Source organism: Molothrus aeneus, chromosome 5, assembly GCF_037042795.1.
Source record: "Molothrus aeneus isolate 106 chromosome 5, BPBGC_Maene_1.0, whole genome shotgun sequence".
NCBI lineage: Eukaryota > Metazoa > Chordata > Aves > Passeriformes > Icteridae > Molothrus > Molothrus aeneus.
Genome location: NC_089650.1, coordinates 31,223,968 through 31,240,779, shown reverse-complemented (window position 1 = coordinate 31,240,779; position 16,812 = coordinate 31,223,968). Strand labels below are relative to the sequence as shown.

At 37.8% G+C, this 16,812-nt stretch overlaps 1 protein-coding gene across 1 annotated transcript in view; it reads right to left on the bottom strand.

Annotated features, from left to right (window-relative positions):
* PAWR (pro-apoptotic WT1 regulator) overlaps positions 1–16,812 on the bottom strand; it is a 70,927-nt gene that overhangs the window by 18,234 nt on the left and 35,881 nt on the right. The window contains exon 2 of the mRNA XM_066550160.1: positions 15,962–16,090. Coding sequence (XP_066406257.1) covers positions 15,962–16,090 — 129 coding nt within the window. The remainder of the gene's footprint in view (positions 1–15,961; positions 16,091–16,812) is intronic.

Here is a 16,812-nt window from a genome sequence, read left to right as displayed (position 1 = left end):
TTAGGAAAACCTTCACATCTCAGAGTGGTTGGGCACTTGAACAGGCTCTGCAGGAAAGTGGTCACAGCACCAAATCCGATAGACCTCAAGAAACATTTGGACAATACTCTCAGGCACAAAGTGTGACTTTTGGGGTGTCCTGTTCAGGGACAGAAGTTGGACTTGTGGGTCCCCTCCAACTAAGCATATTCTCTAATTCTCCTCTGCTCAGCCCCAGTGAGACCACAGCTGGCATGCTGGGTCCAGTTCTGGACTTCTCAGTATGAGAACAATATATTGGAGAGCTCCAGCAAAGCTGAACATATAATAAAAAGTCTGGAGCATCTTACAAATAAGAAGCTGAAAGTGCTGGAAGTGTTCAGCCAGGAGAATAGGATGCTCAAGAGGTTTCTTGCCAATGTGTACAAGTTCCTGATGGGGTAAAGATGATGGAGACATATTTCTATCCATTGTGATAATAAAAACCCAACTGGCTCCAGTCTTGAGCAATTTGCTACACATATCCTGCTCTGTCTGCAAGACTTGGACTGGAGACTTCCCAAGATCCCTTCAAGCCCTAAAGATTTTTAGCCTTAAGACAGTCAACAATGACTGATGAAGTGATTTGACTCTGAGTTATCCGAAGAGATTCCAATTATTTCATCTAATACATTAAGATCCATGTTCCCTGTATCTGAGAACTGAAACAGCACATCAGTAACATCAGAAACAGTTCCTGGTGGTGATGGTCTCAGAAATATCCCAGCTGCCCCATCAGCCATGGGCAATTGGTTCAATCGCCTTTTGAGGCTTGGATGGAGAGTTACACTGGGTCTAAATTTTGCCTAACTGCCTGCAGATCCAATAAAGTAGGAACTCTGGGCTCTAATCTTCCTCGGTTCTTATTTTTTTAACAGCTTCTTTTCTTCATGAAAATGCTTCCTGGTGAACATAAGCCTCGTTTTGCAGTGAAAGGCAGAATTCATGAGAAAGTGAGAAACTGCACTTGAGATTGCAGACTGGTGAAGCACACATACCTTTGTACAAAGAAATCTTAAGGTAAGAGATGCTTGTTTTGTACTTTAGACACTAAAAGGATACAATGAATGCACTGTATATCCCCATATTTGCTAAAACATTTTCAGATACTAAATGCAAATATAAGCTGTAAAGCAATTACATAGACTTGTACATTTAATTCAACTGGAGCCTTTTAAAATTTTGGCACTACTATTCAGAAAAGCCAGCTCTTCAGAAAAAGCTGGGAGAGCAAACAAATGCTCAGAGACAAAGTGCACAGTAAATATTCTCATTTGCTACAAATGACAGCTGTTAAAACAAACAAACAGAAAAACCTTGACTCAATTAACAAGTCCTTTGTAACAGATGTTTCTACAGTAAGAAGCAGTGGTTTTTATTTCTGTAGTTGAAACTAACTATGAACAAAAAGTTAAAAATGCACATTTGATGCACAAGAAAAAATTGCTCTGAACACCAAATTAATATTGCAGATCTGGTAAATTATTCTTTTTATTACTTTAAAATCTCTAATGTAAATGCAAACCAATGATTATTTAAAGAGATTATGAAAACACTAGGAAAATGTATTATTTACCTCTGTTCTCAAATTTATTTTGTGTGCATCCAAAAGTCTCTGGCAACATGAATATAAGTAGTCATGCTGTAAATAGCCTTATGTACATATAAATCAAAAAATAAGATTTCAAACTACTCAGAGATCTTAAAATGAGGCAAGCATCAATAATTTAAGATCTTGTCTCCTCAACTTTTGGAGAACTGAAGGTTGGCAGAAAATCAAGGAAGGGAAGGAGAAAAGGAGGGACATGCCTGTTCTGACAAAGAGTTAACCTAAAAGCAGATGACTATTCTTGTACATAAGTACTTATTTACAAATCTGGCTTATATTCCTTAATATTTTTTAACTTTGATTTTTAACCCACATGTAAAATATCTAATCTTCACTATAGAAGTGAATGATTTGTCATGAGCAATGAAGAGACCTGCTCATTTGAATGTCTCCCTCTAAAAGAGGAATTATTTTTATAGTCTGTGGAAATCCTGAATGGAAAAACAGTAAGTAAAGAATTAATCTGTAACAATGCTAATGGTTTCTTTCATACTGGTGAAAAAACACTGCTGCCAAAGACATTTACCTACATCAGTTCTTTGTCCAAGGCTGAAATCAAACACTCATTTCAATGCAGTATTCCAAACACAGGCTTAAAATTACTTTTACTTTTTGCACATAATCTCAGGCAGCTTGCATTTACCTTTTAACAGTATATACTTCACTAATAAACCAAATTATTAGTGAACCCTCTGCAAACTACTGCAGAGTGACATACATCAGCATAGCTCCAGAAAACTGGTCATGTTCCTTTTTTGTTTTGTCTACAGAAGTGATTGTGTGGATGGTATTAATGCAGGACAGGGTGTGATCTATGAAAAATACCAAGGAAAAAGAAAACATTTCTCTCATTCCACATGAGCTCCTTCATCTGATTCACTGCACAGACTAACTCATGGACATGCACCTGCTGCACAAGAGAATATGCAAGGACAGAAAAGGCAGCTGAGACCATTTCAGTTAATGAAACCATTTACTGCCAATTAAATCTCTGTCAAACTAGGATGAAGGAACTTGGCTAACTCTCCTCTTTGCTCCTGGCTCATCTTGGTATTTCATCTGGCCAACAGAGAGATTGCATAAACAAGCTGGTCATCAGGCTTTAAATAAATAGAATTGTCTGTGTTTACAAGTGTCTGACAAAGTTTTCCAGATGTTAAACCAACCCTACTATTACAAATTTGCTAGTTAAAATGCCCTAACAAACACTGGCTTTAAACAAGTGCAGACTCTGGAATCAGCTGGACTATGTAAAAGAGTCACTGGAATCCCTTGAAACGCTACTTAAAAGTTTTGCAAATAATTAAAGCAAATCCCCTGGATCAAACCAGGCTGTTAGGGCTCACTAGTATATACACTGACATGAAGAATATGCACACTATTTTGAAATAGAACTATACACTAGTGCAAATTATTACTATATAATGATATTCCTGCAACATGCAAGGTTAAATTTTGACCGAAATGAGGCTATCAAAACAATTTTCTTTTCATATATAATTCAAATGCAGGCTTCCTAAAAAGTTTCTTGTACATTCTTCAAGATGTGAGTAAATACAACTTCACTACATGGAAGAAAGAGGTCTACTGCTGGGGTTTCTTACCTTTTTACATACCAAGGTAGATTCTATTTCCATCCAGCAAATCAAGTTAACTCCTGTACCTTAAATCACATCTTGATTAACTACAGCTACTTCTCCCATTCAGTACAATTCTGCATTGAGATTTGTTTGGAAATGGCAGTTACATACCTTCTGCAATACAGACAAGGTTTCATTCAGCTCCTAAGTGGGATAACATCTAAATGCTAAACAACTGAAAGGGAATCTGACTCTAATACAAACCAGGAATGACTGCAGATGTGAAAAACAGCAAAAAGCAGATGAAATATCTTTTTTCTCTTCCCACCAAAATTTCCCAAAAGCAATTTTCCCTCAGGAGTCAAGAGATACCATTTACCTTCCATTCCTGAATCACTGAATCAAAGAATATGCTGTGCTGGAAAGGACCCATCAGAATCATCGAGTCCAATTCCTGTCCTGAACAGAATATCCCAAAGATCACTCTGTGTGACTGAGAGTGCTGTTCAAACACTTCCTGAACTCTGTCAGGCTTGGGCCCATGATCACTGCCCTGGAGAGCCTGTTCCAGTGCCCAATCACCCTCTGGGTGAAGAGTTTTTTCCTGATATCCAACCTGAACCTCTCTTGACTCAGCTTTATGCCATTTCCTCGGGTCACAAGAACAAAGAGATTGGTACCTGCCCCTCCTCCTCCCCTTGTGAGGATGAAGACCACAATGAGGTCTCCCTTCAGTCTCCTCTTCTCCAGGCTGAACAGGTCAAGTGACCTCAGCTGCTACTCATATGGCTCCCACTCCATATCCTTCATCATCCTTGTGGCTCTCCTCTTGATGTTCTCTAATAGCTTTTAAAGAATGTCTTTTACACATAGTGGCACCCAAAGCTCCATACAGGACTCAAGGTGAGGCCACCCCAGTGCAGAGCAGAGCAGGACTGTCCCCTCCCTTGCCCAGCTGGTGATGCTGTGCCTGATGTCCCCAGGACAGGGTTGGCCCTCCTGGCTGCCAGGGCACTGCTGACTCATGTTCAGCTTCCCATCGACCAGGATCCCCAGGTCTCTTTCCTGCTCCCCAGTCTATGCACACAACCAGGACTGCCCCATTCCAGGTGCAGGATTTGACACCTGCCCTTGTTAAATTTCAGAGTTGGTGATTTCCCAATTCTCTAATTTGTCATGGTCTATCTGCAGGGCCTCTCTGCCCATGAGGGAGTTGACAGTTCCTCTCAGTTGTGTCACCCCCCTTGGAAAACATCTAGAGATGTTTTTCATAGAAATGCAACACAACTTTCTGCACCTTATTTTTTACAGCCTCATCTTACTATCTCTTTATTTAATATGTTATAATAGATCTTCAAACAAGAACTAACAGATGTGCTACAATGCTTGGGTTCAAGTGATAGATATTACCCCTGTGAAGCCAAGGGAGTTATAACTTATCTGCCTGTTTACACAGAGCCAGGGGGCCATGGAGAAACACTGCAAGAACACCTAGGGAATCAATCAGAGTTCTAACAGGTAAGTATCCTCAATTTTTACCCATGAAGAAATCTATTAAGGACAGAAAGTGAGAGAAAATAATTAAAGAAATACCTGCAGATAACACAAGTAACTCCCAGATAAGTCAAGTATCTTCCAGAAGAAAAGGGCTCCCAGAAATAAGGAAACCAGAAACACACATTTAAACAAATTAACAGAGCTTTTCTTATATTCGTTATTCTCTATTTCTGTATTCAAGCAATATTTGCCACTGAAGAGTTGGAAAAAGAGTTCAGGACAAGCAGTTAGGCACTCAGAACAAAAGCTGTGAAGGAGTTGATTTAATTAGGCTGAAAAAAATCTGACTAGATCTCAGGTGACTCACAGATAAAGCAGAGCAGGAAAAATGATCAGAAAGACAATGTGGTATCCCTAAGAAATAAGAATCTGTAGGCTCCCCTTAGACAAAAATATTTGAAATCACACAAGGGCTGAGCTACAACTCAAAGAGGTGTTTTCAGAGCAGGAAACCTAGCTCTGTGCTGCATACCCCAGCATGTTGATTAAAGGTATGCAGTTGTTTCTGAGCTAGCAAAGACTAGTAATGTCCTTGTAGCACTACACAAAAGGCAGCCCAAACTGGTGCTGTGATGTTCACACCATTTAAGAGGACTGGTTCCTGGTACATGATTCCTCAAACAGCCCTCAGGTATGACATAAGAGAGCATTAGGTAGTGTGAACCAAAACCATGCCAAAAAATGTTGCTAATAATTAAGCCACAGGCTCTATCAGCAGTGCAGCAGTTGAGCTCACACCCAGGTCTAGCAGTTTTTAACAGTATAAACACAGTCAGACTGTCTCCACCAAACAACTATGAATTAGATTCCTCCTCCCTCCTGAGCCATCACCATAATTACACTAGACTGCAAGGATGGAGAGATGGAGCAGCAGTCTACCCTGCCCCAGCCATCCTCCCACCACCATGGAACTGGAATATGCACCTTCCAAATGCACCAGCACATCTGAATAACTACTGCTATGGTGTTCTCTAACTATTAGTAATATAAATGTATGATACATGCTACACAATGTCTGACAACTACTGCTATGTGTATTTGTGCAGAGTGCACATTTTAGCTCATCCTTCAGCAGCACCAAGCAAGCTGTCTCCCCTCTCCACCTTGCAGCAGGGATCCTCTTGGGCCATGGTCCATGCTAGCTCTTGCAGGAAAGCACCTCCTCCCTCTGTACACAGCCAGCAGGTACTCATACTGTTACCTGGGCTTCAGATTTGTTCCTGCCACGAAAGCAGCATTAATTAAAGTTCTCTCTCTAGAGTAGAAGCACAGGAAAGTGCAGGTATCAGGAGTATTTCCATGCCTTACAAAAGCTTTTAGTATCAGGCTGTGTAATCTATTTGTACAAGTAGATACATCAGAAAGACCCTCTTTTTCAATAAATTTGTATGAGCTCAATGACTCCTCTTGCCAAAGAAACCTCAGCTACAGTTTATCATTATACTTTCAGGATCATTTGTTTCCCAAAAAAAAAAAAAAAAAAAACAAAAAAAAAAAACCTGAGGGGGGAATACCCACTAACCCAGCTGACTTAAGAAGCTAGTCCAAAACAGAAAACATGTGGGGAAAAAAAATTAATTCCTTTATATGAGGTTCCTCTAGGCTGCTCAATACATTCGTTAGGAATGTGATAAAGTGCTTCCTATTCCTTACATCTGCATAAAGGTTTCAAAAAAAGGCTCCAGACCAGTGTAACAGCAGCTAGTGCTGGTAGGATTCTGGAGCACAGCTACATGAACTCCATAGTGAAAAAAACAAACAGGGCAACAACAAACCAAATTTCTGTTCATGCAGGCTGAGTACACAGCAACAACATCTGAAGACAAGAAAAAATTAGAATAAAAGTAAATAAAGCCCCCAAAATATGAAATCTTAGTGGAAGGACCATGACCAAACTTCATCAGAAGAAATCATAACTTACAAGCTTTGCTTCACACATGCTATTTATAAGGATCATAAGGATCTGCTCTTCTGCAGAAGAGCAGGCTGTGCTGAAAATCCTGTAGATTCCTAGGCACAGCTGTGACTCTAAAGCAAGAACAGGAAGCCTTCACAATGCCATGCCTGCACAGGCTTGATTCAGCTTTAGTTTTCATGCAGGTCCTGTGACAAAGAGTTGTGCACACACACACAGGCTCACAAAATCAAATATTCAATTTTAACAGATTTCATAGGTACATTTAATTCTATATACTGGGAGTGAAATCCATTCATCAAACAAAATTTTAAGCTTAAACCACTTATCCACTAAATTAAACTTTACTAAGCCCAGATGTTAAAAATATTAATAATGCTGTATTTCTTTCTAAGAAAAGCAAAGTTTGCTATCAAAGGTAATCAAATTTATGCTGACAGTGATCAAGCACTGAACACAAATAATGCCTTCCACAAAAAACTGAAAGATCTCTCTTCTTGGTGAGTTGTCAGGAAGACAAATCTTGGTAGTCATTATCAGTATTTCCCTTCAAGAGCAGAAGTCAGGCAACTCAAAGTAGGGATGCCCAAGCTGCATCCTCAAGGTTATATGTTGCTTAGCCAAGCAACCTTTTCTGGCTCACAGGCAATTTACAGCCACCCACTTTCCCACAGGTCTCACATCAGTAACTGATGTGAGCTTCCTGATTTTTTAGGGGCAAAAAGGACCATGATTTCACTTGAAAGCACTTTCCAAAGCAGCAGTGTTGGATAGTGCACATGCAGTACAGCTGAATCAGATGTAGATGTACAGATCCTTTGGCACAGTAAAACCCACTGAACATGCATGGATCAGCAGCACTCTACCAACAGACACACATTATATACTAAATTTGCTCACATGACAGGAAAGGAGGAAGATTTTGGCAGTGAAAACCCATGTTGCTACAACAGCATCTTATGACACAGCCCACTCTGGTGAGAAAACCCCACTTTTTTAATATCTTCTTTTCTACTAAAAACACAAATCCATACAATGTAACAAAAACTAGCAATCTCATTTTTATCAAAACAAATCCTTGAGTGTAGTTAAAGCCTCCAGTTATACCAGACAAGACCACCGTGCAACATTATTACTCCAACTCAGAAGTTACCTTGAAGATTAATTAAAAACTTACTATGTAGACTGGGGGTTTTCCAACCTGCAATAACACATGCAGAAAAAAGCAATTAAAGCAAATCAAGATTGCAAAGTCAACCAATTCAGAACAGGTCAGAACGTCCTAGACCTATTCCCCTTTCATTCAAACTCATGATGCTGCCCTTCCTGACATCATGATGTATTTTTCCACAACATCTCTTAAGTGGAACACAAAGAACAGTACTCAGTGAGTAATGCTGAATATTCATACTTGCTAGCTCTTCACAAAGTGGACATGTGCCTTAATTACTTAGTTATTAACACACTCAAACTGCTCTGAATATAGGCCCATTTTGCTAAAAATTACCTGAGTGATTGCCTGATCATGTGTGACCATGAAAACATGAAATTCCTGTGTTCCTGTTCCCTTACACAGATCACAAAAATCATCTGGGTCTCCCAAGCCATGGGAGCCATGGCAGATGGTAACTGAAGCACCTGGTTCATGTTATGACCCACACAGGGCAGCAAATTCCCTCCAACTAATGTCACTTTAAAAACACTGCACACACACAAAACTGACTTCAGGTGCAAATCTATTTTAAAAATTAGTCATCTTTTAATACTTAACATTGAATTTGAATAATTTTTAACTAACATTTATGCAAATACTTTTCCACATATAGTCAGATTTCCTAATGAGTTTTCTACTGCAGACACTATTATTGCTTAAATGCTTTGTGGATACTAATGACTGCTTTCATATCACCTCTGGGAAGTGCATCACACCCCACCTGCAAATAAAAAGCACAAGATGATTATCTGGTAGTTAAATCTCTAATATTAGAGTCTCATAACCTGATTTGGCAGAATTACTTAAGATTTCCAAACTCAAAGACACGTCACCATAATTAATGTATTTCTGTACTTTAATCACATTTAGTTCCTTACTTTTAAAAACAATACCAATGTTATAATCATGTTATTATGCAAAATAATTCCTGGCCTAACATCTAAAAAATGTAGTGCTGAAAAAAACCCATGTTTAATACATTTAGGCGTGCCTAGTGTAGCACAACTACATTTTCTCTATGGATGGAAATTAACATCAAGCAACAATCACACAAAATACTTACAAAAGATGAATTACTACCCTTGAATGCATGCATACAATTCTTCATTGTGAGAACTACATGAAACCTAGATGCCAAACACCTTTGAAAAGCCAAGATCATGTATGAATAGGCATGAATACTATTACCACATACTTTGGATAATGAGAGTAATTGTAAAATGATGTTGTATGACATTACACTGCTAAATGAAAAGCCAGAAAAGGTAAAATAGTCAAGAAGTGCAACTTGAGTTGGCTTATTTGGCAGTATAATCTCAGCACAAGACTGAAGCACAAAACTCCACGGATGCTTCTGCCAAGCAGGTTTTCAGCTGTCCTTCTGAAAGGAGATGCAGGTAACAAATTCAGATCCCTGCATTTCTCAGAGTCTGCCGCAAGGCTAAGAAGAAATTTTATTCCTTACCTTTATTTACTGCTTTTAGCAAAGCTTATAAGGTATGTCTATTAAACATTTAAACAATAAACACTGATATATATCCTTGCTTCCAAAAATTTCAATGTGTTAGGCCACATTTAAAGAAAAGAATCATATTTAAGCAAACAGAACTACACTTCTGTAGAGATATCTCTGGACCACGTTCCTTTTAGAAAATACCTGCAATGTTTTGGTGAAATGTTAAACTTTTTTAGAACAAAAGGTTAAATAAAGATCAAATGTGGTTTTCCTTCAATTTTCAAAGGCTTTTGAATGACTTACAACTGAATGCACAAGGCATAACTAAAGGGTCATGTTAATAAATCAAGTTTACATTACTTCACTAGCACCTAACCTATTCATACTGAAGTTATACAATGAACCCAACCTACTGTGACACAATTTCATAGTTGTACCATTAATGCTAATTATGTAGACATTTCATCCTACCCTCACCTCCAATCAACAAGGATTCTTTCAAAGGTACTGGGTAATTTTTACACTAAATTGAATGATTATCCAAGCATCCATCACAAGCTAACCTCTTGCAGAGTACAAAAACCTGCATTGCTGCTACAGAGAGTAGTGAGAGCAACTCAAGACATGGCAATACTGCTGTGTATGTAAGTCAGTGCTCTGAGCTGAAAACTCGGGCAGCTTTGCCTTCCCTTGTCTTGGATTAACAGCTCCACAGGAATTCAGTGCTAGGATCAAGCTTTAGTCTGTCTGCTAATGCACATAACTTGTATTTACTGCAGGAATATAATACAGTTTACAGTCTAACAAGGTTAAGAGCTACAAATGAAGTGGCATTTTCTGTCTAGCAAATCCATTCTGTGTTTGTGACTCCAATTCAGTGTGGATGTTTAACTGCCTAAAATGTCTCTCACAAAGCAGTATCTTGTATAAAGTAATTTTGTAAAATTCAACATCTTAATTTCTTGTTCATGTACATGCTAAGACCAATACAGGGAGAGCAAGAATGTGCATTACAATTGCCTACACACAGCAAATTAATTGTTGGAACATAATTATTGCTACTTCCAGCTGAAGTGCAAGGTCTTGAATGAGGCCCTGGGCTTTGAAGCAATACATAATATAAAATTAGGTACAGCAAAACAGTTGTCATAATGAGTCATCTCATACTGGGGTCCCAGACTTCAAAATACTTGGGAGAAAAAATTCCCCTCCCAGCTTCATACCAGCACTACAAATACCAAGACAGGTTTCTAGCAGATAACTGCAGAGTCTTTAGCAATCAGAGAGATGCAAAAGATACTGTTAACTGTGATAGTTATGATCTTCAACTTCTTAATTAAGAAATACACTAGACAAATTCTGTGTGACAATAATAAAGATCAGCATTCCCTTTCTACAGTATGGTATTCTAAATCATTCTTGTATTTATAAATAATTACCTTTCAGTTGAAGGATTCAGAGTATTAGTTTCACAAAGGCTGAAGTTCAGTATCTAAGTGAATCAGAATTTCCTTTTTCCATGCCCACAGGTGCAAAAATCCGTATCTCTCACTATAATTGATTCCTATTTCCATGTTACGTTAGTAGCAAAAATCATGACATGTTTGGGTCAAGTCTTCCAGGGAGAGGAAAGGATTCAGCTCATCCAGCAAGACCCATTTTGTCCTCAGTGAGGAGAAAAACACACCTCTAGAACTCAATAATCCCCATTCTCATGCCAATGACAAAAGTAATTTTGAAGTTCTCAAATGCCTTTTCGTCTCTTGATGCTTTTGTCCATATGTATTTACTCAACTCCCATATCTTAAATGTCAATTATTCACAGCTGATATATTTTTGGCAGTGTACTCATTCACTGCTCAGCACAGCTAGCATTCACAGACATTACAACATTTGAAATAAAATGCAAGCAGAAAGGAACCAAAGATAACATAAAACAAAGGATTTCAAACCCTTTCCAAGGTATTGAGAATGATACTTCTGTATTAATATAGAGTAACTACCAAAAACCAGACAGTTGTAATTTGAAGATTTTAATGGATGGAGGACCTATATATGTGTCTCTCACTGCAAGGCTTTATATTAGCTTTGACTTAGTCTTCTCAGCCTTCCCCTTGGCTCTCCAATTTCCCAAAAACACCATAAGGTGACATATACATCATTTTGGCTCCCCAATTTTCCAAGAACACCTTAAGGTGACATATACATCACAACATACTACCATGCTCAAATATCACCTTTGTAATGACCCATAAGTTATGTTAACCCTACGGCCACATGATTACATGAAGAAGGGCACATATTTGGGACATATTTTAGGAGGCCAGATGCACAAACAACTGAATTCCAAAAGGCACATGACCATAGTATCAGCAAACCTAAATGCTCTGATATAAAGGCCTTGCATGTGGTGTTTTTTGGCAGGGTTTTTTTGAGTATTAGCTAATAGTAACATCTTTTCCACATTCTGAAACTCAAAGTTTTCTAAAAGACTTAAAAATAAATCTTCATTAAACAAATTGGTTTTTTTCAGCCAAATCTTGTAGGTTTTTTGGATGCAAGCTTTCTGTATAGCACATAAATACTAACACTATTTTCAATGAAGACATGTTCACTACTTTGAACGCACCATTTCTATCCACCTGCAAGAAAGACATTGCTATCAAATAGTTTTGCACTATTTTCATTTTTGCCATCTCTGCTAAACAAGAGCTAGATTTCTATAATTACCAGACACTGAAGATTTCTAGTTAAAGTAGAAACCTTAACTTTTAAAGTAGTAGTTTTATCTATGCTTGTCCTTAGCATTACAGATTTTCTAGCTCATTTGTAAGAGGCTCACTGATATATGACTTATCACCCTCAGTGTGCATCCCCATATGCATCACTGGTGTAGCCCACAGTATCATAACTCACAAGATCAGAACAACTGAATAGGATTTTAGTCCTACTAAGAATAGGAGGAAAATCGAGCCAGAAAGTCAAGAGTCAGATATATAAAACTTGTTTAATGTTGAGATGAGATGAGGCTATCCACACTATCTTTTTCTAAAGTTAAACAACAAATTCTTTGATTGCAACAGTTTTTCAGTGCTTGTAACATTGCCAGACCTATCATCGTCTATACTTTCAATACTGCCAATATAAAATAATTCAGAAGATGATTTCAGTCAAATACCTCTGCTTCAGGGAAAATACTCAAATCTGCTGTATTTTTAGATCTATTCTTAACAAACCTGGTATGTCTGTGCTTTGGATGAAGAACTTCCAATTCAGACAGAGTTTTCAAAAATGTACATATTGCCTAAGAAAATGAGAACCACAACCTCTGACAATATTAAAAGGGAACTGAAAAATCAGATTAAGGACTGGAAAGAAAACCTTATTAAGCAACATATTTCCTCATCAAATATGAAGTCAATACCATTTTATTTACCATTTTCACAATAATTATGTATTTACAAATTTCATTAAATGATAATAAGAATGGACAAATGGGGGTAAATAGCTGTAACTACAGAAATGTATTTATTCTGCTTAGTACGTGGAAGTAAAATATATATTGGTCAATGGCAACTTAAAATTAGTTCTTACATCTACATCGTAAGCTCTACTTTTAAAAAGTACTAGTCTTGGACAGAGTAGAATCAAAAGGAAATTAAGTCATCAAAGCTGAAATAACACTACTGTCAATTTCTGCTCAAAATGGGCAAGTTCTAAGTCTTCTAATAAAAAGTGAATTGACAGAGCCCATAATAAACTGATTAAGTCTTAGTAGCTACAACTTTCTAAGGTTCCATCTGTTCTGTACATGTGCCACCCTGGGCCTTTGCCAGATCCGAGACCTGGGACTCATTTCTGTATTGTTGGTGACACAACACTTCTGCTGTGCTCTGTCAACCATGAAGTAGTGCCTGTTGGGAGAGAGGTGACAAACTTGGAAATGTAGGATACAATTAATACAGACAGTTTGGTAAATAAAACCTTAGGTTGCTTGTCAAGAAGAATAGAAAATATGGATGAAAAGAATAGAAAATATGGATGAAAAAAAGAGGACACGGGAATGTAGCCAAAGCATTATATAATACCACTAGGAGAAACTAAAAATTTAAACTTTTGCAATACCTGCTGAAGAAGTGAAAACAGAGTGAACAAGAAACAATTTTACAAACAACTTGGAGAAAAGCATAGAAACTTTTCAGCGTGATGGCTCCTGACAAATCTGCAAAGACAACAGATCTGGTTATATGAGGCATACTCAGAGGAGACAGTTGCTTTGAAGAAATATTTTTGTTGATGTTCACCATGGAAAAGAATGGTAAGAGTGTCATATCAGAGCACTCCCTCTGGAGAACGGTCTATTTACAGCAGAAGCACTGTTAAAATGTGGGAAAAAAATTAATAAAAGAAATTTAAAATTTAATAAAAGAAATTTTAAAATGTTACCTACCAGAATGAGGCAGCTATTTACTCCTTGAGCTTTGAAGAAACTATTGATGTTACTAAAAAGTATAATAGCTGAACTACTCAAGATCAAATGGAACTTCTCATTTAAAACTGCCCTAGTACCACAGGGTAACATAAACATCATCCTCAAGAAGATTCTTAAACAAACACAGAACTATAGGGGAGTAAACTTGATATTTATATGGGATAAAGTGTTTCTAGTAAGTCTAGAACAATTAAGGAATAAGTAAGTAAATATGATACCATGTGGAAGAGTCACCAGGGCAATTGTGGAATAGTTACACTTTGCAAATCTAATACAGCTTTTTTAAGTTATAAAAACATGTCCAGGACAGAAGTTTGATTGACAACATACTGCATTTCAAAGGCATTCCCCAAAGCCTACTCAAGAAAGTAATCTCCTCTTAGAATAAAAGAAAATGTCCTGTGAATAAACCACTGGTGAAAAGGCAGGAAATAATGGTGGACCCGACGGTCAGCTTTCACAGTGGATGGAACAACCAGAACAGTGTCACAGGAATCTGTGCAGGAACCTGGGCTTTTCAATGTGTTTGGGGAGGAGATGTCCACAGATGCTACTCAGAACAGAAAAGATATAGATCAACTGTTAAAACATGAATGACTCCTTTATGGGGAGTGACTGGGAGGTGGAACAGGAGATTAAATTTAATGTAGATAAGTATAGTGTACATAAGTGAAACGAAAGGTGAACATGTTTCTAAATTTACACAGGCATTGACCTCTGAGCTTGTTATTCTCACTCACAGATAACTTGAAAAATGTTAAGTTAGATTAGGCATTCACACATAAACAGTAAATTCAGGGCTCAGGAGACAAATAGGCATCAGGAATTATTAGGAAAGAAACAGAGAACAAAACAAACCTCACCACTAAACCACTCTACGACTGCATGTTATACTGAATGTTTCATTGGTTCTGTTTTTGGGTACAAAACAAAGCAGAGTCAAACTGGAAAGTAGAGAATGTTACTGAGTAACTCTACCTGTAATGAGGAAAAACTATGTAAAATAGAATTATTCAGCCTAGGGAACAGGCAGCTGAGAGGAGCCATCCTCTCTTTGCAGCACTCAGTCACATAAAAAGGAAGCAGTTGTTCCCCATGTCTTCCACTGGGACACCTTGCTGAAATCACATGGAACCATGGAAAATGACAGATTCAACTTTAACAAAAGGAGACTAATCTTGACATTCCAGGTAATTAACCTGTAGACTTCTCTGCCCCAGGCTCTTAATGTTAAAGGCATCCATGAGCAGATGAAAGACTAGGCCAAATTTTAGAAGGAAAGTGCATCCAGATTCACCAATCCAGCCATGCCACCTCTAGTTATGGATGGTTATAAAACTACCCATGAGCACCACATCCTTAGTTTGTTTGCATTTTTTTTCTCCCTGCACATGTGCTGTTGCCTCTGCTGTCAACAGGCAGAGCTGGATGGCCTCAGTTTGTACAGCTGGGTTTGTACACACTGTTAGGTAACAGAAGGAGAAACGACTGGTTAAAGAGACTTAGGGCACTCAGGAAATAGATGGAACATTTGCCACAAGTGGTATAGTATGAAGGAGGGGTGTACCAGGCATAACTGGCAATGTTTTATGTCAGGGGGAGGGGACTGCAGGAATCAGTGTGGCCAGGGAATTGGAAAGCAATAAAAAGGGAGAAAAGGTTTCACAGAGGCAAGGGCTGTTTACCCTAGGAGTTAGAGTGTTGGTTTCAATCCTAGAATCAGTAATTAGAAGTCAATAAACAGAATAAATTAGGGAAATGTGTTCTGATTTAAGAGGCTATCTCCAATTAATTGAATATTCTATGCCTGTCAGTATTTTTCACTTGAATCTCCCAGTTTCTCTTCCCCCCACTAAACAGTAAGTTCTATGATGAACATCAAAACTATTACCTTCAAGACCTCTACAGAAACAGTAGATCCTGTTGTCAGAATCTTCATCTCAGTAGTATTAAGTTTGTGGAATGGAACCTCATACTCTGTTTTTAGCAATGTGTCAACTCCTGAACTTTAGGGGTTTTTTTCATGTAGGGTATAATCTACTGTTTAGAAATACAAAGAAGAAAGCAGTACGAGTTTTAAATTGGAGTAAAATGATAAAACAAACAATGTTAAGATCTCACCTGCAGTAAGTATGAGCAAGAGGTATCTGCACTGGAACTCTCATTTTGTACCGTGTTCTGCTGAGTAATAGCATCCTCTTTCTTTCGTTCCTTCTGCCCTGCTTCATCATCTTCATACTCATCAAGGCTCTAAAATGAAAAATATTTGGTTATTAGTTATAGTCTTTGTATGTTGCTCCACATGCTTCCCATATTTCACAAAATTCATGCATCAGTGAATATCTTCAAATATTAATTTCATATTTCAGGAAAGTCTAATTAAATGTTTAAATGCTTTTCTTTCCAACTAACAGCTTTCTCTTCCTGACAAAAGTAAGAAATAATCAAAACACGATCCATTTTGACAAAGGTTTAGACAATGCCATGTAAGTTCAGTGCTAATCCTGCTGTGAGCAGGAGCTTGGGCTACACCTGAAGTTCCTTTCATCGGAATGATTCTACAACCCTGTCTGCCATATGCAACTGTATTACCTTTACACAAGAGATTTTCAGGAAATCCAGAAAAGAAAAAAAAAGTTCATTGTATTCTTCACTCAACAACTGATCTTTTTTGACATAGTGGCACCTGCTGTAGTTGAAGTGTCAGTCTCAATCACCCATTTTAATTTTGGCCCTCTAAGTTTTCATTTTTTCTTTGAAAATTTACCATTGAAAATCAGTAATTTTTTTAATGACTTGGACAGTCATTAATTACTCACAGTTTTACACTTACATGTAACGTTTTGACCCTTCAGCACAAATGTTTCATACTAGATTTGCTGAAATACTTGCTTTGAGAGGATTAAGTTTCTAAAGCACTGACTGCTGTCAGGCCAGAGACAGTAAAACTAAGTAGGCAAGTAAATAAAAAT